This window comes from Coturnix japonica, chromosome 4 (genome assembly GCF_054131305.1).
Source record: "Coturnix japonica strain WE chromosome 4, WE-NBRP24, whole genome shotgun sequence".
Taxonomy (NCBI): domain Eukaryota; kingdom Metazoa; phylum Chordata; class Aves; order Galliformes; family Phasianidae; genus Coturnix; species Coturnix japonica.
The window spans coordinates 41,597,474-41,621,473 of record NC_140666.1 but is presented as its reverse complement, the minus strand read 5'-3'; the positions used below and the strand labels follow the sequence as shown (position 1 = coordinate 41,621,473).

The following is a 24,000-nucleotide window of genomic DNA, read 5'->3' as shown; positions in this document are numbered from 1 at the left end:
TAGGATGGGATATTTCAAGGATCCCAAGGGGTATCGATGGGCCTTTGGGATAGCTGCTGTAAACACAAATGGTGTTAAGCAGCTGTCAACTTTACCTGGTCTGTCAGATGATCCTTCTGTTGTGGGGTTGCTCCAGGTAAAAGACCAAGAGGTACCAATTGCCACCAAAGTGGTTCACAGACGGCAGTACCGCACCAATAGGGACTCATTGCTCCCCATTCACAAGCTAATTCGCCAATTGGAAAATCAGGGAGTGATTAGCAAAACGCACTCGCCTTTTAACAGCCCCATATGGCCAGTGCGTAAAACCAGTGGGGAATGGAGGCTGACGGTAGATTACCGTGGCCTGAATGAAGTCACACCTCCATTAAGTGCTGCTGTACCAGACATGCTAGAACTCCAGTATGAATTGGAGTCAAAAGAAGCTAGGTGGTATGCCACCATTGATATTGCTAATGCCTTCTTTTCCATCCCATTGGCTGCAAAATGTAGGCCACAGTTTGCTTTTACCTGGAGAGGTATTCAGTATACCTGGAACCGTTTACCCCAGGGGTGGAAGCACAGCCCAACAATTTGCCATGGATTGATCCAAGCTGTTTTGGAACAGGGTAATGCTCCTGAGCACTTGCAGTATATTGATGACATTGTGGTGTGGGGCCATACAGCAGCAGAGGTTTCCAAGAAAGGGAAACAGATAATCCAAATTCTTTTGAAAGCTGGTTTTGCCATTAAGCGCAGCAAGGTGAAGGGGCCTGCCCAGGAAATCCAGTTCTTAGGCATAAAATGGCAAGATGGACGTCGTCACATCCCAGCAGATGTGATTGACAAAATCACTGCTATGTCTCCGCCCACAAATAAAACAGAGACCCAATCTTTTCTGGGAGTAGTGGGCTTTTGGAGAATGCATGTCCCAAACTACAGCCACATAGTGAGCCCCCTCTATCAGGTAACACGGAAGAAGAATAATTTCTCATGGGGTCCTGAACAGCAGCAGGCTTTTGAGCAGATAAAACAAGAAATAGCCCGTGCCGTGGCCTTGGGGCCAGTACGGACGGGACAGGATGTGAAGAACATCCTCTACACTGCTGCTGGAGAGAAAGGTCCCACCTGGAGTTTGTGGCAAAGAGCCTCAGGAGAGACCCGAGGCCGACCCCTAGGATTTTGGAGTCGAGCATATAAAGGGTCTGAGGAGCGCTACACTCCAACTGAGAAGGAGATCTTAGCCGTGTATGAGGGGGTTCGGGCTGCTTCTGAAGTAGTTGGGACAGAGGTTCAGCTTCTTCTAGCACCTCGCTTGCCAGTAATAAACTGGATGTTTAAAGGACAGGTTCCCTCCACCCATCATGCTACTGATGCCACTTGGAGTAAGTGGATTTCATTAATTACTCAACGAGCTCGAATGGGAAAACTCAGCCGTCCTGGAATTCTAGAAGTGATCATGGACTGGCCTGAGAGTAAAAAAATTGAAACACCACCTACAGAAGAGGTATCACGTGCTAAAGAGGCACCACCATACAATGAGCTACCAGAAAACGAAAAGAAATTTGCCCTGTTCACAGACGGATCATGTCGTATTGTAGGGAAGCATCGCAGATGGAAAGCTGCTGTATGGAGCCCCACACGACAAGTTGCAGAAGCCACCGAAGGTAAAGGAGAATCAAGTCAATTCGCAGAGGTAAAGGCTGTTCAGCTGGCTTTAGATGTGGCTGAACGGGAGAGGTGGCCAATGCTTCATCTTTATACTGATTCATGGATGGTGGCAAATGCCTTATGGGGGTGGTTGCAACAGTGGGAAAATGATAATTGGCAACGAAAGGGTAAACCTGTTTGGGCTGCTGAACTGTGGAAAGACATTGCTGCCCGAATAAGGAACATTGTTGTAAAGGTGCGCCATGTAGATGCTCATGTGCCTAAAAGTAAGGCTACTGAAGAACATAAAAATAACCATCAGGTTGATCGAGCTGCCAAAATTGAGGTGGCTCAAATAGACTTGGACTGGCAGAACAAGGGTGAATTATTCCTAGCTCGGTGGGCCCATGAGACTTCAGGTCATCAAGGAAGGGATGCAACATATAAGTGGGCCAGAGACCGAGGGGTGGACTTAACTATGGACGCTATTGCTCAAGTTATTCATGATTGTGAAACATGCGCCATAATTAAACAAGCCAAGAGGATGAAACCTATTTGGGGGGAAGGGCGATGGCAAAAGTATAAATATGGAGAGGCATGGCAGGTTGATTATATCACCTTGCCACGATCTCGCAATGGTAAGCGTTATGTACTCACCATGGTGGAGGCAACCACTGGGTGGCTCGAAACATACGCAGTACCCCATGCTACCGCCCGAAACACCATATTAGGGTTGGAAAAGCAAATCCTGTGGCGGCATGGCACTCCGGAAAGAATTGAATCAGATAATGGGACCCATTTTAAAAATTCCCTTGTAACCACTTGGGCCAAAAATCATGGCATTGAGTGGATTTACCATATTCCCTATTATGCACCAGCTTCTGGTAAGATTGAACGATTCAATGGGTTGTTGAAAACTATGTTGAAAGCAATGGGTGGTGGAACGTATAAAAACTGGGAGAACCATTTAGCAGAAGCCACCTGGTTGGTCAACACTCGAGGATCTAGTAATCGTAATGGTCCTAACCAATCCAGCTCCCTACGTACCGTGGAGGGAGATAAGGTTCCTGTAGTACACATAAAGAGTGTGTTGGGAAAAACGGTTTGGGTCCTTCCAGCGTCTGGAAAGGGCAAACCTCTCCGGGGTACTGTCTTTGCCCAGGGACCTGGGTGCACATGGTGGGTGATGGACAAAAATGGGAATGTTCAATGTGTACCACAAGGAAATTTGATGCTGGGGGAGTGCAGCCAATGATTTTCCTGTAAATATATAGGTAGAGTCTCAGAAAATATTTCAATTAGGTACAGAATAGTTCAATTAGGTATAGGACTTAAGATAGAGTGGATTAATGTTAAGGAAACACTTTTTCTCTATATACCTTAATTAGGCATTCTGTAAGCAAGTTTTCCATCTGGACTCTATATCCTGCACTGGCCATGCATGTGTAGAGCACACATGGAAAGAAGTATAAGTCAAAAGGAAATCTGCTGTGGTGGCTGGGAAAGGATGAGTGCACCTTGATGTGGGGGACGCCCTACTAGCGCTGCCTTTCCCCTCTACCGCTGACATGTTTTCCTTTTTCTGGCAGTTTTGCCATTTTCTCAAAATTAATAAATAGTAGGTTAGGTTATAGAGTTTTGTTCTCAACTTAGGGATTTGTATGGAATAAATATAGATTGTTGAGAAAAAATAAGGTTGCTGATTATTCACAATTATACATATGAGTGTGTATGTATGTATAAATATAATGTAATGATGTAGAATAAGGGGTGGAATGTCATGGTTTAATAATTTTGTAATTTTTGCTATCAGTATTCCACATCATAACATCATATTAAGCATGAATAATTTTACTGAATCTGCAACTTACAGAAGAAGACTACATCTCCCAGGGAACAACACGATAGGTCACGGGACCTGGACTCTATATTAACTCTGTCGCAGAACAGACTGACGTCTTTCGAGTTCTGGCGTTCAGGGGAGTGTGTGGGAGCCTTCAGCCGTTCGCCTAGATTCACAGTAGGCCTCTCGGTTACGGGACTCATTCTCTCTCCTATTTTGCTTGATTCGTTAGCTCAATTTCAATTATATTGTATTATATTGTGTTATCCTGTATTTCGATATAGTATTTAGTAAATAAGTGTGCCTCCTTAGATCGTTGCCGCTGTTTTTCTTTTCCTAATTAACTTTTCCTTTCGGCCTAGGGCCCCTCTGGGGCCTACGGCCCCTGTCACGGACGCAGGTGGATTTTTAGTTCAAACCGTGACACACAGTAATATTGACATTAGCTTCGGAAGCAATAGTTGAAATTGTAAATGACATTAGAGGTATAGAAATGGAATGCACACATCTCAAGCCCATTATTACACATGCAAGAGATCACTGGAGCGTCATCTTGCAGTCCAAGCAAAACCCTGGTTACAGAGAAATTTGTTCACTGTTGCTTTAGAGTTTAACTTCTTCATCCCATGGGAAACCACAGCAATATTCTGCTTACAGTCCTTTCAGTAGAATTATTTGAACACTAGAGTGCAAAATCTTCTCAGAGGCCTATTTTTTATATTTTTGGAACACTGAATGCCTCAGTTATTGTTATTTAGAGTTTATTACAACAGCAAAAGTCAGGTACGAGACTTGGAAGTCCTGCAAGCATTAAGCTTCTTAGCATCTGTCTTGAGAAGAAGGAAGATGCAGCTGAGAATATTAAATGCAAGAAGTAAGGTCACTGGCTATGTAGTTACATAGGCAAAAGAGATGATAATGAACCAGAGAGGACAAATCCAGCAGAAAAATAATGAAAGATGGCAGAACATTATGTTCAGCCCAGGATAAAGCCTCGCCTGTTTTCCAAGAATGGGGTTTTTAATCAGCATTTGGTTCCTCTCTGTGGCCCAAATCACATGCTTGGATAGCAGCCCTGATTGAGAAGATGCAGGTAAGCAGATGTCACAGCAGTCACTGTGCCATGCCACCTGCTAACTGAGCTGGTCCTCAGCATAGGAATTGTATTTAGAAGTATTGAGCTGACTGTGGGTGGTTCTGTCTTGCTGCTTGGTCCTGGAGGAAAACCCAGTGCCTGAGGAACTTCTACTTTCTCCCAAGATAGATGTCCTGTTGCTTTGTAAAGAAAAACATAGCTCAGCTTGTCTACATTTGAAGTTCAGAAACCAAAAGGGAGAGAGTGGAAGACATCTTTTATAAGGGGAAACGAATAACTAAAGAAAGAATGTATTTATAGTTATAAAAATGTGAGGAGGATCTTGCAAGCATGACCTGTAACATAAAACAGACAAAACAAACAATAACCACCATTAACAACGCAGCTGCAGGCCCTGTAGCAAACAGCAGTGTTCTGAAGCTATCTGTCTTCCCAGGGTTATGTCTTACCCACAAAGGAATGCCTTTGGGATGTGACCTGCAGAAGACATCCATCTATCTGTGAAGTTTTAGAAAAGAATCTCTGCTGAAGAAACAGGTGACATAGCAGCTGAGGGTTTATTTTCTTGAATGAATTGTCAAGCCAGCTGTAGATAATCATCCTTTTAATCACAGGTTCATTAGGGTTCATACACGTTTTAATCCACAATGAAAATCTCAAGGTGCTCTAAATGCTTCCAGAGGTGAAATTCTAAGTTTTAGCATATAGCACCTTGCAGTTTGACATTCAGGCAATTGATTATACTAATGCTGAGGTAAAATCCAACATTCTCTCACTACAGTTTATAAGCAAGCAAACTTCTCCCAGCTACATGATTAGTCCATGTATTAATATTTATATATAGTTATGTAAATAATTTGATTAAAACATAGTTTGATCATCTAGACATATTACCTCTGGGGCTGGTGGAAAGCTGTGGTCTCATAGTTCTTACCATCACCTGCATAAGAGACCTGCCAAAACAGGGATGTGGTTTCACATGCAGGTTGCACAAACATTCAGCAGCTACCCCTCTTTCAGTTCAGTTATTTTCCTCCTGCTGGTATCTGTGGTTGCATATCAAGGTTCAGGGCCCCACAAAGCAGGCAGCCAAATCCAGTGGTGCAACTCGATCGTACTGCTGGATCTGAAAGAAAGCTTTTTTCCATGCCTGAACTAGTCTGGACAAAGGTAAATCTGAAGGCTGCCTAGTGGCTACCATATAGACATACAAAAAGCCTGATGATCTAACCTACAAGGCTTCAGTTATTTGGTATAATTAAGGGGAAAAGATGCCAAGAAAATAATTGCCAGAAGGTTTCCTTTTGATGCACTTATGATAGAAACTTCTCAACAGCTTCGAGGAACTCTGTAGATGAGCTAAGACCTTCCAAATCCAACAGATTGTTCTTTTTGTCACAGAAGTGGAATAATTCAGTCTCTTCTTCTTCAGGTTCCTCTTGAAACAGGTTTGTCTCTGAGGTAGGAATGATAATGATTCGAGGGACTGTATTGCTAACAATGGAGTCCAGGCCTCCACTAGTATGACTTTCTTGAGTTTCCATCTGTGAGGTATCTGAGTGTGCTCCTCCACTGGCACTGCTGCTGTTCAAGCCGACAGGCAAGGAGGCTGCTCGGAGGGAGCTGGTCACGAGTGCTACGGGGGAGCTGGAGAGGGCTGACTGCCCCAGCACCTTCTCCAGGCTGCTGGATGACAGCAATACCTAGAGCAGAAAGATAAGCATCAGTGTCACTGCAAATCAGTACTTGGAATATTCAGTTCAGCCTGTCACTACATCAGACACTCATCATATTTTTGAATCACTCAGTAGAAAGGAGGAAAATCATGATGTGTTAACATCTACAGCTTGGAAAGCAGAATGTTAAATGGAGCAAAAGAAGACGTGATCAAGTACCCACAGAGATCAAAAAGAAAAGAAAAGCCCAGTCCTCTACCTGATCTTTTTTCCTCTCTCTCTCATTTATAATATGTCTGCAACTACTGTGTAGCTGTAATTGACTCTCATTGACAAGATCTCAGACAAGACTTTAGGCAGCATTCTCATGGTGTCCTAAAGCAGCTCCTCTTATTGCCTCATAAAAAGTCAGTGGCTTTGTACATTTGACAATACTTTTACCAAGAAGGGAGGAAAGAACAGCAACCAAGATTCTGCTTTGCTAACCAATTGACATCTCTTTGTTTGGAAAGTTTTATTTCTAACTTGGCCCTGATGACGACTCCACTTTCCATATCTGATCCTCTACAAAAGCAGAGTAATAGAAGTAAGCTTTGAAAGTGTTGGTTAATATTTAAAGGACCTAAAATGAAAGGCATAAGCAATTAATTTTGGCTTGCTGTAGAAAATGGCAACTAAGGTTATAAAATCACTGTGTCAGATGTAAAGAGAGATGTTACATGTTCCTTCCTGAGAACTAAAATTTAACATAGAGATGTTTACTTTGCTATATGTGGGATTCTATGGTTCCTGTTGATTTATAGTGTTTTGGTGCTGAATTTTTTTCCCAGGCTTTTAAAAATGGTAGAACATATTGTAGATGCCAACAGGCCAGCAGGCTGACTTGGCCCCTCCTATCTCCCTTTAGACAACACGCTGCCATTATTGCCACTCCTAGGGAATCATTTGGCATAGTATATTACATAACAATCTGATTGGGCAGAGAAAAAACAAAACAACAGAGCGGATGCATCTGTTTTCATTCAACTTTTGTGGTTTTGTAAGAAAAAAAAACATCAAACTTTTTAGTGTATGTTTCTCTTTCTGTGAAGCTGGGTTTAAATTTAAATACCGACACATAGAGCTGCATGATGTTTTACTCTACAGGCACTAATCCTTAACAAATCTCTACTGACAATCATTTGTTTTGCTGCTGTACCTGCTCCAGTGCAGAGAAGAACAATGTGCTAAAAAAGCAGTTTAAGTAAACCTGATAGAGAAGAAATGTCTGTTATTATATTGATTCTATTTCAAATCAAGACTGTGGAAGAATGAAAGAATAATATAAAATCCCTTCTGTCTGCTGTTTTTCACTGCTTGTGGCTTAGTGGGCATGACAGCACTTCCAAGTTTCCCTCTAGAGAGGATCTTGCTAGCTGAGCATTGGGAAGATCATTGTTGGGGCTGGTTTTGACCCCTGCTGACTTACAGAGTGGCAAGGAGTGACGAGAGAAGAACAGATCTTGGCACATGAGCTGTTGTTGAGATGGCCTTATTAAACAAAAAGGTTAAGGTGCTTTTCATAAAACACACTTCCCTGCTTTCTCTGTGCCTTCAACAGAGTTGGGCTGCTGATGGAGGGCAAGGGAGCTATGCAGGACTTTTGAGTCCATGTCACTTGCCACCACCACAACTGAAGCCAAGGCCTAGCTACAATCCTTTTACAGCAAGAAGCTATCTTGTGTTAAGGACAAAAAACTGGACATAGGATCAGGGATTTACTTAATATAACAGTTCTGCCACTCTCTGAGAGCAGAAATGATATGGGGAGCTTGTGCCTCTGCAGCAGCACCTGCCATGCTGCACTTCCTATGTTGCTGTTCTCAATCAGTGCTACTCGCAACAACCACAGGGAAAGATTGAGGTTTCCTAGGACTTCATCTTATGGAGACACATGAAGGAACACAGGGCAGATGCATGCAGGAGCCATGCCATCAGATGGTTGGAAATCTGCAGAATAGGTTCTGCTTTAAGCTATGCTGCCTCTACCACACCAATCTCTACACCTGAGCCACACCATGAAAAAGCAGGTGCCACCAAGTCCAGTTGTTGGCAGCGTATTGCATGCCCTAATTCATTCTTGTTGAAAATACAGCATTGAAATATGCTTGACGTTGTACCTCCATACAAGTATTCATCTTGAAACTGGTTGTACAACAGTGGCAGAAGCTACTAGGTGACCTACTGCTCCCATCCTTAGCAGTTCTGCAGAGAATGGGGAGGGAGCTCCTCACAGCATAGCCCCAGACCTCAGCGGTTTGGGTAAGTTGTATAATGCATCCACAGAAGATGCTCTGAGTACTCACCATCTCCACTTTCAGTGAGGGAAGGGTGGCATCTGCCAGATTCTCCCACCCTTAGGGAGAAATGGGAGTTTCTTTCTTGTCTTCCCCCTCAACAAAAATAAAACATTTTAATGTACACTGAAAAGATGAAAAAAGGTGGCTTCTATCATGTCAGACTCTGTTTCAGAGCCCTTATATTGTCATGAAAAGACATTTTCATGATGTGATCATGAGGGTCAGGATAGGAGAAGTCAGAGCTGGGGCAGGTGAACATGCAAAGAGACAAAAAAAGTCAACTTCTTACACAACAGTACTAAATCCTCTTTAATGCAGCTTCAGAGCTGCAAGCAGCTCTTGGCTTTCCAAAACCAGGCAACATATTGGTGAAAAAAAAATTAAAAAGCATTACTGGCATTCTTGGCAGTTAAAATAAATGAATAATAGCAAGGATGGAAAGGACATTAGAATCCGTGTAAATATAGCCTGCAGATGAAACAGACGGATATAAAGAATTAATCGTGAGTTCTGAGATGACACACTGTAGCAAGCTTAGCTACTACGATGGAGGTTCCCCAGCAAATACAGCTTTTTTTCCTTACCTTTTCTTCAGTTTCTTCATTGCAGCTACAGGTCTTTGGGAGCAGGTCTCTCTTCTCCTGTTTCAGACTTGCTGAGAAAGAATGACTTCGGCGAGGCTGCAGTTTCACATGAGTTGGCTCTACAGGGTCAAGCTCCACATCGCTCCAGTTCTAATCAAAAATAGAATCACAGAATCACAGAATTGTAGGGGTTAGAAGGGAGCTCTAGAGATCATCGAGTCCAACCCCCCTGCCAAAGCAGGCTCCCTACACCATGTCACACAGGAAGGCGTCCAGGCAGGTCTTAAATATCTCCAGAGAAGGAGACTCCACCACCTCCCTGGGCAGCCTGTTCCAGTGCTCCGTCACCCGCACCGTAAAGAAGTTCTTACGCACATTTGTGCGGAACTTCCTATGCTGTACTTTCATCCCATTACCCCTACTCCTATCCCCACACACTACTGAAAAGAGACCAGCCTCACCATAGTGACAGATTTCAGAAATTTACACATTTTCTCAAAGTTTGAGTTCTCAGACTTCAGCACAGCCTTACACTTAGAGAAAACTACAGTTGCTCTAACACAGTTCTCACACTCAAAACTCTCATGAGGAGAGATTTGGTTTTTGATTTTCTCACTTACCCTGGACTTTGAAGAAAAGATTAAATCATCTTTCATCATTTCAACAGTAAATTATCCTGCATCATGATTATAATTGCTTAGCTGATATCTAAAGATGGGTCTGAGCATGTAAACCAACAGGTGCTCTGAACATTGTCTCGTTAGGAGAGGTATACTGTCCATGCTGGTTTCCAGGTGGTCCTAGGTTCATTTCTAAATCAAGGATACTGGTCTTCCCCAAATCATCCAGCACTGTTACAGTTTCTTTTAGATATAGCATCAAGGTCTGAATCCCAGTGACAGCCCCTTGGAAGCAGCAGCAGCTTGCAGGGTGCAGCAGGTAAATAACTTCTTCCTCCTCACTCAGACCACTACCACTTGGCTCAGGAGAAAAGCAATGAGCTTGCTGCTCAGCCCATCATGGGATTCCATACCTTTGTAGAAGATTATGAGCCTCTTGTGAGACCCACTTCCCATTTAATTCTGTTTAGTCAGAAAAGTGATAAAGGCCTCACAGTGAGATTCTTTTCCCCTGAATGTAACATTCATGCCATGTTACATATCCTGATTTTCTCTCCGTGACTTTTTCCTGCAAAACACCCACATGCTGTGGGCAGCTGTACTCCAGTCAGTCCACCAGTCTTACCAAGACTACAGTGCCTATAGAACACCACACCTGGTTCCATGTGCAGAAGGCTTTCACTCCTCATGGTAAAAAAGACACAAACACATGTAAAAGTTTATTACAGAGAGTGGACTTCCTGTAAAACAATGGGATGCTACTGGATAGGTTAAAAATCTTTGGGAGATGATTTTCCTGTTCTCTGCCTCCCAGAGTCACCTCATTGCAAGGCAAATGGTGATTTGGAGGTGCCTGACAATTCTCTTTTTAATTAGCCCTGAACTCAAATATCCATGCTCCAAGTAAGCATCTGAATTACCCAGGTATTCTGGCTTCAGTGTTTGTTCTGATCAAAACTCATCATGCTTGAATTCCCACAAAAGCTTTGGAGAAATTACCTCACATGTCCAGAAAAATTTAGCTTTTCCATTCTTTAATTTTCAGTATGTGTTTATAGTAATTTTTTTCTTGGAGTTGAAGAGGCATGACACTCACTTTGCTTGGTGGAAACAAGGAAAAACTTACTCCTTCTCCTGTGGAAACTGATGAAACACAAGTGTTCTTGGTCCTTCCAGCAAGAGACTGGTGGCTGGAGAGAGAGGTCCTGAATGATGATTCATTTATGGAGCCCCTCAGGAGATCATCCTTTGATATTCGGATCAGGAACCTCAAGCAGGGAACAGCATTGTGGATGGTTTTTCTGAAAGAAAATGGGTGAAGAGAAAGACAATCTATGTAACAATATACTGATGAACAGATTTGAAAGTCATGCAGTGGTGGCACTTTCTATCAACTCAGCACAGTTCTTGATTTGATTGAAGAGGACCTTAAAGTACACATAGAAACAACATGGTATACTTAGTGGAATGTACTCAGCTGAAAAGCCAAAGGGAAATTAGCAGTTGGTTTCAGGGCCTCGTATCAAAACACTTATGGAAGAGCCGCATGGAGTAGTAAGAACTGAAAATATCTTGGAAAATACCATTGATTTCAGTTTACTTGAAAGATTAACTCAGAAACCTTTCAAGTTACCTCATACAGAGGTCTGTGTGCTAAAGCGGATGACAAGTAAAGAAGGGAGTTCTGAGTAGAAGAATCTAGGGGTCCTAGTGGCCAGCAGTGTGCTCTCCTGGCCATAAAGACCAATGCTATCCTGGGATGCATTAAAAGAAGCCTGGCCAGCAGCAGGTCAAGGGACATTATTCCTCAAGGAGGCCCAGAAATAGGACAAGGGGCAATGGACACAGACTAGAGCACAGGAAATCTCATACAGATATGAGGAAGAGCTTCTCTACTGTGAGGGTATCAGACTTTGTTCTTTATCTGTATCACAGTAGCTCACAAACTCCTGTCAGAAGTCCGCATCCCCTTCTGCTTCACTCACTCATAGTAAAGAAGGATGGCCAAGGCTCCAAATAGCAAAAGCCTACTTAATTCAGTAAACAATACCAAGAGTAAAGATTACATAGCTAGATTCCTCCCAAACTTGCATGAAGCAGAGAGACCACAGACTTCCCTATACAGTGCCAGCTGACCATGCTTCTCACTGCTTCCAAGGAGTGGCAGGGTGATGCTAGACAGAGTGCTGTATTTGGTGCAACACCTCTACAGTGCCACCTAAACAATCATATCAGGAGATGAAGCTATTACAGGACCTATCTAAATAAACAAGTTAAGAAGCAAGGTATATGGAAAATAACAGATGCATAGGACATATATCAATTGGAAATGTATAGCATTTCCAATTCATTTCGTTTTGTCGGACATTCAAAACAACCAGCTCTGTGCTCTCCAGCTCCAAAATGAGTTTCAGGCAATGCATAGACGACCCACCCTGCCATCTAGTGGCATTCCTACCTTTATCACCACGGAATCCTTCCTCCAAAGGTTTATCACCGCCCCTTGTGGAAGATACGCTTTGAAGGAAGTGCAGGAAAATCTAGTGGCATGCTGTATAACAGTTCTTGTTTATTCATTTTTAAAAACGCTTTTTCTTGCAGAGTTGTACACATACCTATATGCTTACTGTACCTGTATCTCGGGTGAATTATTGCATATATGATGGGGTTGTAGATTGCAGAGGCTTTAGCAATAACAGCTGGCACAGATTTGGAATATGATGTTAGAGTGTTTCCTCGGCTATAAAAAAGAAAAAATCATTACAAAGAGCTACGCCATGGATTAATATTAAGACACTGAAACCTGTTCTTTTTAACTGCTTTTGTTGTGTGGTCTCATAAGAAACACTGGGGAAAAGTTAAATTTATTCAAACACATTCTTTACTCAGTTGAAAGGCTTGTTTTTGACAGTGTGTGCTTAGTTTCCTTTTTTTGGAAGGAATGACAGACATGCAAATGCAATCAATTATCTATTTGAGGCTGACTGAGAACACTGTTGGCTCATGTTCAGATGAGTGTCATCCAACACCCCCAGGACCATTTCTTCTACACAGTCTTCCAGCCGCTTTGCCCCAAGCCTGTAGTGATGCCTGGCATTGTTGTGGCCAAAGTGAGGACCTGGCTCTTGGTCCTCTTGAACCTCATCCCATTGGCCTCAACCCAGCCTGCCCAGATCCCTCTATAGGACCTTCCTACCCCCAAGCAGATTGACAGGTCCTCACAGTTTAGTGTCTTCTGCAAACTCACTTAGAGTGCACTCAATATCTTCATCCAGATCATCAATTAAGACACTGAACAGGACAGGCCCCAGTACTGGGAACTAAGATATGACACTAAGGGACATGGTTCTCTGATGGGACTCTGTAGGACATGTTGATGGATGGACCTGAAGATCTTGGAAGATCTTTTCCAACCTATATGACTCTATGATTCAGTGAAGGGCACAATATCTCCACTAGTTAATCATTTAAAATCCTTCTAAAAGACACCACTAATCAAATTTATATTTCAGTATAAATGCTCCTTGGATTGTTTTCACTTACCCTGCCCAGGCAATCAAAGTGACACAAGCGTATGGAGACCAGGACAAGACATAAACAATGATGACCACAAATGCAATTTTTGCCAGTTTCCATTCATTCCTCATAGACTGAGAGAGGAAGGATTTGCGGCTGCAGGACCCAAGCTTTTGGACATCTCTGTAAGAGGAAACAAGATAGAGATATATAAAGAAGCAGCAAATAGCAATGTCTCTAGCACAGTCTCAGTGGTGTACAATAACAAAGCAGACTTCATCTTTTCTGCTCTCACTCTTCTTTTGTCCTCTGACAGCTACAAATCTAGAAGGTAATCAGTGCTGTACAATGGTCCCAAGACATTTTGCTTAGGCTCAGTCTGTGTGTGTGGGACTGAAGCAGAGGGGCCACTGGGACTACAGAACTAGGCTTACCCTGACACACGAAGGGTGAAGAATTGGGTATCCCCTGCCCTTCACTGTTCTCAGGCATGGAACAAGCAAAAGCACAGCTTTATGCAAAAATCCAGTGAACTCATTAAGGGAAACAACCACATAAAAGGAAATTTCCTTGTAGATCTAATACGCTGCTGAATTTTTTTCTTCAGCTCTACAAATACAGAATAAAACTCTTGGAGGAAAAACAAACAAACAAACAACAAAGGTATCTTAACAAGCACAGCCAAGTTTTATGTTTGTAATTTATCTGCTTGAGTGAACCACAAGGTTTTTGGGATGCTTGATTTAACTATAACTGTCACAAAAATACAAGGACTGTTATGTTTACAGAGCAGCTCACAGGCAGATGATGCTCCCATTATTACACACTATTTATTATCTCTCAGAGCCAAAAATCTTTCTATAATACACAAGCATCCCACTCCTCGTATTGCAAATCTGGAAGACAAATAATCAAAACTATCAAATGAAGTATTATTAATTTCCACACTTTGGGCTAAGATTAGAACAATCTACTTTGTCTCCTACTCCAAAATGCATACAATCCTTCCTAGTTTTCACACTGGCGGAAATATTTCTCCAGTTACAGCAGTAACTTTACCGGACACTTTATTTCTGCTTTCAATTGGGATTAATTTTAGATTTATCTGCAGATAAAGACATTGAGAAAGTGTTCTAATTAACTAAAAACTAGTTTTGCATATTTCAGTTACACTGCTTACCTGCCAGTACTTCTTATGGCCAAGAACATAAATAAGTAGCAATGGAGTATTATTATCAGCGGAATAAAAAATACACAGCAGCATAAAATCATGGTGTAGCTTCTGTTTGCAGGGGAGTAGGTTACATAGTCCCATGTACAGGATATCATCAAGCCCTCAGGCACGTAGGAACCTATAAAATACATTAAATACGTTATTTGCACATATGACCAAAACTTACGCAGTTACCGATCTAACAACAAAGTGATTAAAACAAATGCCATGCTGCATGGACAGCATTTGAGAGATGTGTTGGATGTATTATATGCAAGTGCACACATGGAGAGGAGGTCCTGATTGCCAAACTCTCATATGCACCTATCACCCAATATGCAGTTTAGTCACCTTGAACACAATCCAGGGCAAAAAATAAGAACAACAACAACCACCGAGGGTACTGCACAGTGGTAGACATAGATAATGTTACATGACAACAAACCATTATGTAGTAGTTATTCATCCCATTCAGGCACTTTTCCTAATCATTTTTTCATATCCTGAACTAGGCAAAAGTAGACAGAACTGAGAATGCTGGAAGAAAAATTGAGCAGACAACATACTCCACCCAAGGAGAGGGGCTACGCTCCATCCCAGCGAGTACAGCCATACAGCAGCAATGATCTGCATGGTGCGCTTCTTGGAGGTCCACTGGATGGAGCGCAGGGGCTTGGTGATCACCAAGTAGCGGTCAATAGAAATAGCTAACAGAGTCATCATCGAGGTTATTCCAAAGAGCGCCCCGCAGAAAGCGTACAAGTCACAACCTGAAGCAGAAAATGGCAATGTCAGGTTTTCTTGTTTCTGTTGTCTTAAACATGTATTTCTTTTCTCTCACAGCCTGATCTCATAAATCCCCACAGACACTCAGCTTTAAAGCAAACAAACAAACAAAAACTCAGAAACCTAGCCCAAGGCTTTTCTCCCATTAGAACAATTTTCTTAGCCTTGCAATGGCATGATGGAGTGTTCACTAGCAAAAACACACATGTAAATAATATACAAAGAAACATATGTATTAATAAGTTCTACTCTCCACAGTGGACTGTAGCTGGAAACATTATGTCAATGGAAAACTGCCTCAAATAAAATCCAATCTAATTAAGGTTACATTTTCCTGGACTGCTGCCCAATATATTGATCTTAACAGGCTGCAGTAGATATCTGTATACTACTGACAAATGGATATCTCAAAAAATGATGCAGCCCAGAGTACTGTTGGCCTTCCATTCTGCAAGTGCATGCTGCTGACTTATGGCAAGCTTTTAGTCCACCAGAACTTAGCAGTTCTTCTCCCAGTCTGAACACATACAGGAACTGACCCAACCCAAGTGCAACACTTTGCTCTTGGCCTTGTTGAACCTCATTAGGATCCCAGATGCTGTCCTCAAGCCTGTCTATTGTATCAGCCGCACCACTCAGCTTAGTGCTATAAGCAAATTTGTTGAGGGTGCACTTGATCTCATTGTTTATGTCATTTAAAAAAGGTGTCAAAGAGCAGCAGTCCCAAGATGAACTCCTGCAGGGCATCAATCATGACTGGCCTCCACCTGGACATGAAGCTCTTGGCCACAGCCTGCAACCATCCAGACAACTCTTTGTCCACTGTGCAGTCCTTCCAAATCCCTACATTTCCATAATTAAATGTGTGATCCTAGGAGCACAGTAATTGATATCAGTGTGCATTTATAAATACTAACTCATTCTTAAACTAATATGAGAAAAATATTAATAATTAAAAGAACTTTCCTGTCCATCTTATCTATGACATCTGCCCTCAGAAGCTAAATGGCCGTCATTACGTGTTGCTGTTGACTGCTTTTTTTTCTAACCTGAGATGGAGAAATAGAGTATTACACAAAATCCATCATCACATGGGCAGATCATGTCAAAAAACCTAGGCTGTAACTCCAGAGTTTTGTGATGTTCTCTCCATTGCCTAAGCAAATATTGTTAGCACTAAAATAAGTTAAAGACAGTAGAGCTAGTGAAAGATGAATTAGTCTCAGAAAGTACCTATATCTCCAAGGATCCACTCTCTGTGCAAGCTGTTGATAAAGCATATGGGAGCCTGAGAAGCTGACATCAGGAAGTCACTCACAGCCAAATTCATTATAAAGAAGTTCTGGGGTGTTCTCAGCTTCTTGTTGCTTAAGAACAGATGAGAAATGCATCACTTGAAATAGGCAAAATGAACAAATATCCATCTTGATTGTGTTATTTACTAGCATAAAGAGCCTCCAGGTGGCAATGAGCAGTTGTTCCCACTCAATCAATTACCAACCATCAATCAATTACCACAGCAAAAGATGCAGTTGCTTCAAAATGATGACTGACCAAGGCAGGGGGAACAAAATAAACCCTTTATCTTCCAACAGAGGAAGAATTCCATCTATCCTTAAACACATAATTTTATTCAAGAGAAGAGCAGTCTGCCTCTTTCCTTGGTTCCCTGTATGAGCACCAATAAGTGTGTGCCGCGCAGGGCAAGATTAGTTTCTGATGTTGAAGAATGTGCTTCAGGTAACCTGTAGTTTTGATCTCCTAGGAGTCCTTCAGCTGGTATTTGAGACTGCTCTTCTCCCGAGCTAATGGGAATACAAACGATATTAACATAATAAAGAACCCTTCTCTTCTACTTTGGGTTACCCGTTTGAGTACTCCTTCATTCTTCTGCTTAAAAAATACATTAAATTAACTCATGAATTTGTCATTCCTCTACCTTGCAACTGGCACTTCTGATGGATATGTTGAGAGAGTGTAATGCTGAACTGTTTGTCCCTCAAAGTAAAACTCTGTTTTGGTTGCTCAGCTAAATTAAGAACTTTGATTCACTAGAGTTTCAATTCAGGAGTTTTCATAGTGCTAGGTACACAGAACACAAAAAGAGGTGGCTACTCACATTCTTCTACATAAAGGCAACAAACAGGATTTTACAAATAACTTGGTTCCTGAAAACTGCACGGAGCAATCCTAAATGGCTTGAAATAAATTTTCAGAGTACTTCCTTCAGTCTATCAATTGAGTCCCCTCTGGTGTGCTTCCAGTATAACAATATTTGCAACTAATGTGAATGCCTTCCTTCATATTACTAAATATTGAAAAATAAATTGCAAGGTCATCTCAATACTTCTGCAGTTCTTATAAAAATCACAGCTCTCATAATTGTCTGCAACATGTGGGTGAGAGGGCTCATCTGTCCTACTGAGATTTTCCCACTTTGAGTGTTTAATCCTTACTTTGTGCCAGCTAAAACAAACTACAAGATAAATGGAGAAACTGTGCTAGAAATTGTGGAGCAAACCCAGTTATTCAAAACCACTAAAATCTTTTGTTTGCTTAACTGTTTAAAAATAAGTCAATTATAATAATATATTATATTAATTAATAATGGCACCAGTGTTTCTGGCATTGTTGACCCCCATTGAATCAACTAACAGTGAGCAAAAAGGATTTGGAATTTCCAGCATTATAGCATGGAGTAGAATGCAGCTTTCCTTTTATTCTTTAAATGAGAATTTTTGCATACTTTACATTCATGCAGTAGCTTCAACCATCTAATACACTCTCAGAAACCCAGAAAGCACAAAAACGGACAAAAATCCCATGATCTGCCTGAAGCAGGGAATACACTGATGGCATGAGCTCATTTGTGTAGCACATTGCTTCCATGGGTCTTCCAAGATAATCTGGACTGATGGGAACCTCATCCTTAGTTAAGTAATCAGCAGAATCTACAGAGAGAGTGAAGGAGTTTGCAACAGAGAGGCTGATGTTTCTATTACCAGAAATATTAAAGTTTCCCTTAAACTTTTATTTAGAATTATTACTAAACAGTCAAGGTTCTCTATTTTAGAATCCCCAGAACACAAGGATGTTACACGGGCATACACTGGTGATGTGCATGGATGTACACGAGGTGTATATAACTGAATATCAACAGCCATTGCTTGAAGTTCTAACCCAAGATGAAATCCATGCAGAATATCTTCACATAGATGCATACAAACTACAAGGCAAGCCAGGAAAGGAAAGAAATCTGGGTACCTGTAAAATGCATAGAGAACTAGGAGGTTTCCTATGATGCCGATGGAGCCAATAACAAGAACGCACGTCCCTACTGTGTAAAGAACATGGTCTGGGATCTCTGGCTTGGTCACAGAGTGTGGCTGGGTGCCTGTGTTCAAATCCTGGATGGAAAACAAAGGAAAAAATAACTGAGAACTTTCAATACACATGTTCCTGGAAACACTTGCTTAGCATGTTGAACACATAGACACTTCTGAGCTGTTATCAAGTTAAAAATCAAGCTTTCCTCAAGTATACTTCATTACATTTTTTACCATGAGAGGAAACACAAATGAACAACTGACTTACCATAATGTGAACACTGGGAAATCGTCATGGGAAAGGCAGGAGATCAGAGGAACAACACAGCAGCAATAGCAATACCTGTAGAAGTACAAACACGTTGAGTAGTCTTGACACCTCTTTCATTGTTCTTTAACACCAACACATGGAGGAAAAAAAACCAACAACCAACAGCCTATGTATTTTTCAAAACCAATTCAGACTAACCACCAGCTAAATGAAGTAACAGAAAAGCCTACATCAAATCCACTGTGCCCTCAGCATTATTGATGAGCAGAAGCTGAATCATTAGCCTGGTGGCAACTCTTATTTACCAAGGCAGGTAAATAACCTTCAAGATGATAAATATTGCCCAGCTAAATATATGGATGGATCCACTTGGAAATGATAATAGCAACTTTTTCTCCACAGTTGCTGCCTCCCAGTTCCCAAATTTCTCACACTGCTTTTTCTCCTTTCTGCTATTTCCTCACCTTGAACAGCACATGGAACAGTTCCTTCCTTGCACAAAAGCAGTTTTCTAGCCATAGGCATTACCATGATGACTGTGTGATGCTACTGATGTGCTCCTGGGGGCACTCTGCCTTCAGTAATAAGGAGTGAAATGCATAGCAAATCTTGAACATCCATAAACAGTGGCTCTGGAGCAGAAACAGTTGGTACAAAGCCGCTGGGACTGAAACAGTGTCTTAAACGGTACAAAAAGTGTGGCTTCAAAGCTGGAAGTAGAATTCGAGATCTCTGAGTTGTCTGTCAGATTCCACCCATAAAAGGACAGCCTCCTCCAAAGTGGCACTTCCCCAAAGTAAACAGTATCCTTGTAGAAGAAAGTAATGGGAGTCTGATGCTGACTGCAGTGATAAGTCATAGCCATTCCCACTGGTTAAGCAGCAAGAAAAATCGTTTCTCTGTGTTGCATTCACTCTTAAAATGAGGTGTGAGACCGAGCAGCGTTAGGAAAGGTGGTTCTGTGGAAAAACGTAATAGTGGCTGTTTTATGACACCAAGAGCAGTTGGGTCTGTGTTTTCACAGCCAAAGTAGCCTGGGTCATTTCAGGGCTGTGGCACATGAATATCTAGGATAAACTCCACACTTCTTCCCTCAAACCTCATCTCCCTAATGTGTGTACCAAATCAGAACCCTGCCTTATTCATTGCAGTGCACACTGAAGAGGCTAAAAGTGGGCGAGAAAGCATGACTCCTCTTTTTATTTCCTTTTCTTGTTATCTAATAACAATGCTCAGGATTTACCTCTATGCAGAGGTGTATGATACAGAATGATATGCTTCAGAGCAAATAGGACTTGCCTATCATACATAGTATGCTTTACCTCTTCATACTAGGAACCCACTGCTACAGAAACTCACTTGAAAAAACACTCAAAGGGAACTCTCCTTTTCTTTCTGCTGAAGAGAAGCCACGATGGATGTTTTGACCCCATTTATTTCATTATTAGTGATGAGCTCCAACAAAAGCTGAGAAGTATCATAGTTTGTAAACTCTGCTAATAGTTTGTAAACTCTTGATGACAGGACAAAACATGAACTGCTGAAGCTTACAGACTGGGATCTGGAAGGAGGTAAATGCTGGGGGTTACTCAGAATCCGAGATCTCAATGAGCCTCAAAGGGAGGCACTGTTTAAATGAACACAAGCTTTGGAGAGATTATCCTGCTTACAGAGAAGTCTCTACAATGCCACAACTGCTTTGTTTTAGTTTGTTAACCTCAGTGATAGCAACATTAAGATCTGAATGAGAAGATGGGTACTAATTCAATCCGTCAGTGCTGCCCTGATGTAGCAGCACATGGCATGCACCCAGCTGTGTGGCAAGATGAAAAGAGAAAACCATTTATAACACTGGAATACAAATCTAACAAGATAAATGTGCCAATATATTTGCACATTTTTTTTTTCTTCAAAAGCAATTTAATCATGCTAGTGAAAATCCCCTAAAGAAAGGAGGCAAAAATGACACAAATGATTCCAAACCTAATCATATATTTCACTGATTTGGCACAATTCCACAAAGTAAAATGTAAAGAATAACAATTTAAACACATGTAACTCTGAGAATTTAAACTCTACTCTGTTTAATAAACATTTTCTAATACAGAAAGTTTCGCAGTACAGGATAAATCAACAGGAAGATGAAATAAAAGTATCATCAAGGATTTAGGATATCCATAGAAGCTTTTTCTCTTTTCCCACAATACTATCTCTGAGAAGCTGACATAATATATAATTTTCATTAACAAGCTATATATTTGCCTATATAAATCACAGAATCACCAAGGTTGGAAAAAACCTTCAAGATCATCCAGCCCAACCATCCACCAATCACCAATAGTTCTCAGTAAGCCATGTACCTCAACACAACGTCCAAATGTTCCTTGAACACCTCCAGGGTCTGTGACTCCACCACCTCCCTGGGCAGCCCATTCCACTGCCCGACCACACTTTCAGAGTAGTATTTCCCTATTTACTTTACAAGGATTAGGACTAGAAACATATTCTAAAAACAAACAAACAAACTCGAAGCCCTGATCACATACTCTAATGAGAAACTGATTTTGCTATTACAACTCTGTATGTTTTTTTTCTAATAAATTTAATCTCTCACAAAAAAATAAGAATAAATTAAACTACAGAAGAATTTTTCAATTTTCTTCCACTTGAATCCCCCAAAAAACAGTACAACTATGACATTTTTTTCCCCAAGATGACTCAGTAACCACAACAGCAACTAAGCAGAATAGGTCATATTCAGTACAGTCATTATTGTGGTCTTAGCATGTTTAGTTTATATTAGTCTCTCTTAGCAGGAAAATGGTATAAGCTCAGTTTTAATTCAGTCTGTATATTTTCATTTTATGAAAACTGAACTTAGACATCCTGAGCATGCAGTCAAGAAGCCTGCAAAATTACAAAGCTTAACAACATGGCGCAAGAAGTTCTTCTCAGATTCAGCTTTTCACACTGCTGTGAAAATGCCGGGCTGCTCTTAACTCAGCACAACTAGTCTGATAAATTATATTTAATGGAAAGTCTGTATTGCCACGGTCAGATGAAGTAGGGTGAACAGCCTGTTCTGTACAAGTCAATCTGTCTTCTTCTCTGTAATGACATGATTTAGGAGATAACAAAGGAACACTTGCTATTATGCTCAGCCAATTTATTGACTCTTTATTGAATGATACAAATTTTCAAGAGCTCATGTAAGATGCTCATAGTCGGACTCAATGATCTTTAAGGTCTTTTCCAGCCTGAGTGATTCTATGATTCTATACTTTCACCTATTCATTTATCTCTTGAGAGAGTGCAATAAAGATGTAACCATTTCCTGAGTGCACATTTTAAAGACAATGTTCATAATGATCTGATTGTCCCACTCAGAAGCAGAAATGTAAACAAGCAGTCTGAAAAATGCCAGTAATTGCACCAAGGACAGCTTCTGGCATGCTTGCCCACTCTGTGCTGACTTTCTTTGGCTTGTTCTAAGTTAATTTTACAATCACTTGCATTTTGATTGTATGAGATGTTGGACCTGACATCTTGCATCAATCACAATGCGGTCGTACCCTTATCTGAGATGAGACTATGACATCAAAAAGCTGTCGCCACCATGGCTGCTTAGAGGGCTTTCTTGGAAGGGCAGCTAACAGCTCTGCAAGCAAATGAAAGATGAACAATTAACAGCTGTCCCTCAAGTAGCTGGCAAAAGAAGAAGGCATCAGATATAAAAATAAACTTGGTTTATTTCTCCAAAAATGGAGACTTGGAAAACTTAACATATGGGGAAAGTTATTCTATGAAAGCCTTTTAAATTTGATTTTTAGTGATAAAATAATGTCCAAGTAATTAGAGCCATCTGGTTTTACTTCCCAGCTGGTGAGATTAACAAAGATTGCAATGCAAAAGGCAAAAAAATTGTTAAAATGGAAAGGGGAAGGCAGGTCTCAATCAACAAGTAAGAAATAACAGATCAAATCCAGAAATGGTGATGTGATCTGCATTACTTTGATACAAGTGTATCTAAAGCCTTAATTTATGCTCTGATCTTGATTGTGGATGCAAGCTCATCTTGTGGAGATGATTTACAGTGAAATGAGCTTAAGTAATGACTTGCTTACATAGAAGATTAATGTGCACTAGCAAGGGAGTGAATTAACAGCATAGCAGCTTCTCTGTGCTCACACACTACACAGGCTCATTAATAAGACTTTAATTTTACTAAACAAAAAGTCTTTACATCTATACAATCACAACTTGGAAAATTTAAAGGAAAACAACAACTAATATTCAGGAATGATGGGACAGAAGCAATCAACAGCTTAGCCTGCATTTCCTTTAGAGACAGTTCATTCAGCTGAAGCAGCCACCGAGTAACAGTTGCCAAGTTGCTTGTAATTTCACTGAGGTCACTGTAAGATGCTGTTTCATTAAGAAGTATCATCTGGTTTGCAATGACAACAAAACATGGGGCTTAATGAATATCTTGTATGCATGAAATCTTGAATCAGCAAATAAAAGACAGTTACTATGTGGTAACAATAGTACAGCTAGTAATAATCAGTTACTTCACGAATAATAAGTAATTATGGAAAATACCATTAATTATTTCAGGTATTAGAAAAAATAGAAGCAAAACAACTTTGCTTGCTTTGGCTGACAGTACTATGAATGCAATACCTCAAAGTAAGTAGAAATTAACTTGACCTGCAGAGAGTCAAATCAGTGATCATCCATAAATGGAAAAGTTAATTTTCCTATCAGTCTCCAGGTAACACTCTTCTTCCACAGTTCATTCCAGTCAGTTCATACTAGGAGCATTCCAGCACACATTTATGGTGCAGATTGAAATGATAGTTCGCTTAGTGAGCTGAACTGCGAATGTGATGCAGCTCATCCAAAAGCAACAAATAAAGAGAGGGGCCACAGCCTCTCACAACAGGTCAACTATCAGAGGCAGTTGAGCATTGCAGGCCAAACCTAGGCTAGCATTCATCCAGATGGATGTCCTTAGTTTGCATGAAGCTTGACTGGCAGACCCATACAGAAGTTATAGCCATACAGTGCGAAACAGAGGTGATGCAGAGGAAGGAGGTGG

General features: G+C 41.1%; 1 protein-coding gene across 8 annotated transcripts in view; it reads right to left on the bottom strand.

Moving 5' to 3' along the window:
- Positions 1 to 5,106: 5,106 nt before the first annotated feature.
- The window catches only part of LOC107313255 (melanopsin-like), a 45,729-nt gene continuing 26,835 nt past the window's right edge, over positions 5,107 to 24,000 (bottom strand). For 7 of the 8 annotated variants that reach the window (XM_015861353.3, XM_085546628.1, XM_085546626.1 and 4 more), the window contains 10 exons: positions 18,897 to 18,971; positions 18,567 to 18,709; positions 16,536 to 16,669; positions 15,083 to 15,286; positions 14,484 to 14,655; positions 13,331 to 13,486; positions 12,420 to 12,527; positions 10,914 to 11,088; positions 9,168 to 9,317; positions 5,107 to 6,271 (listed from right to left, as the gene is read on the bottom strand). In XM_015861353.3, the coding sequence (XP_015716839.2) occupies positions 5,882 to 6,271; positions 9,168 to 9,317; positions 10,914 to 11,088; positions 12,420 to 12,527; positions 13,331 to 13,486; positions 14,484 to 14,655; positions 15,083 to 15,286; positions 16,536 to 16,669; positions 18,567 to 18,709; positions 18,897 to 18,899 (1,635 nt within the window). In that variant the 5' untranslated portion in view covers positions 18,900 to 18,971 and the 3' untranslated portion in view covers positions 5,107 to 5,881. Of the gene's footprint in view, positions 6,272 to 8,589; positions 8,677 to 9,167; positions 9,318 to 10,913; positions 11,089 to 12,419; positions 12,528 to 13,330; positions 13,487 to 14,483; positions 14,656 to 15,082; positions 15,287 to 16,535; positions 16,670 to 18,566; positions 18,710 to 18,896; positions 18,972 to 24,000 lie in introns of all 8 variants that reach the window. The other variant, XR_004307143.2, reaches the window with a different exon arrangement.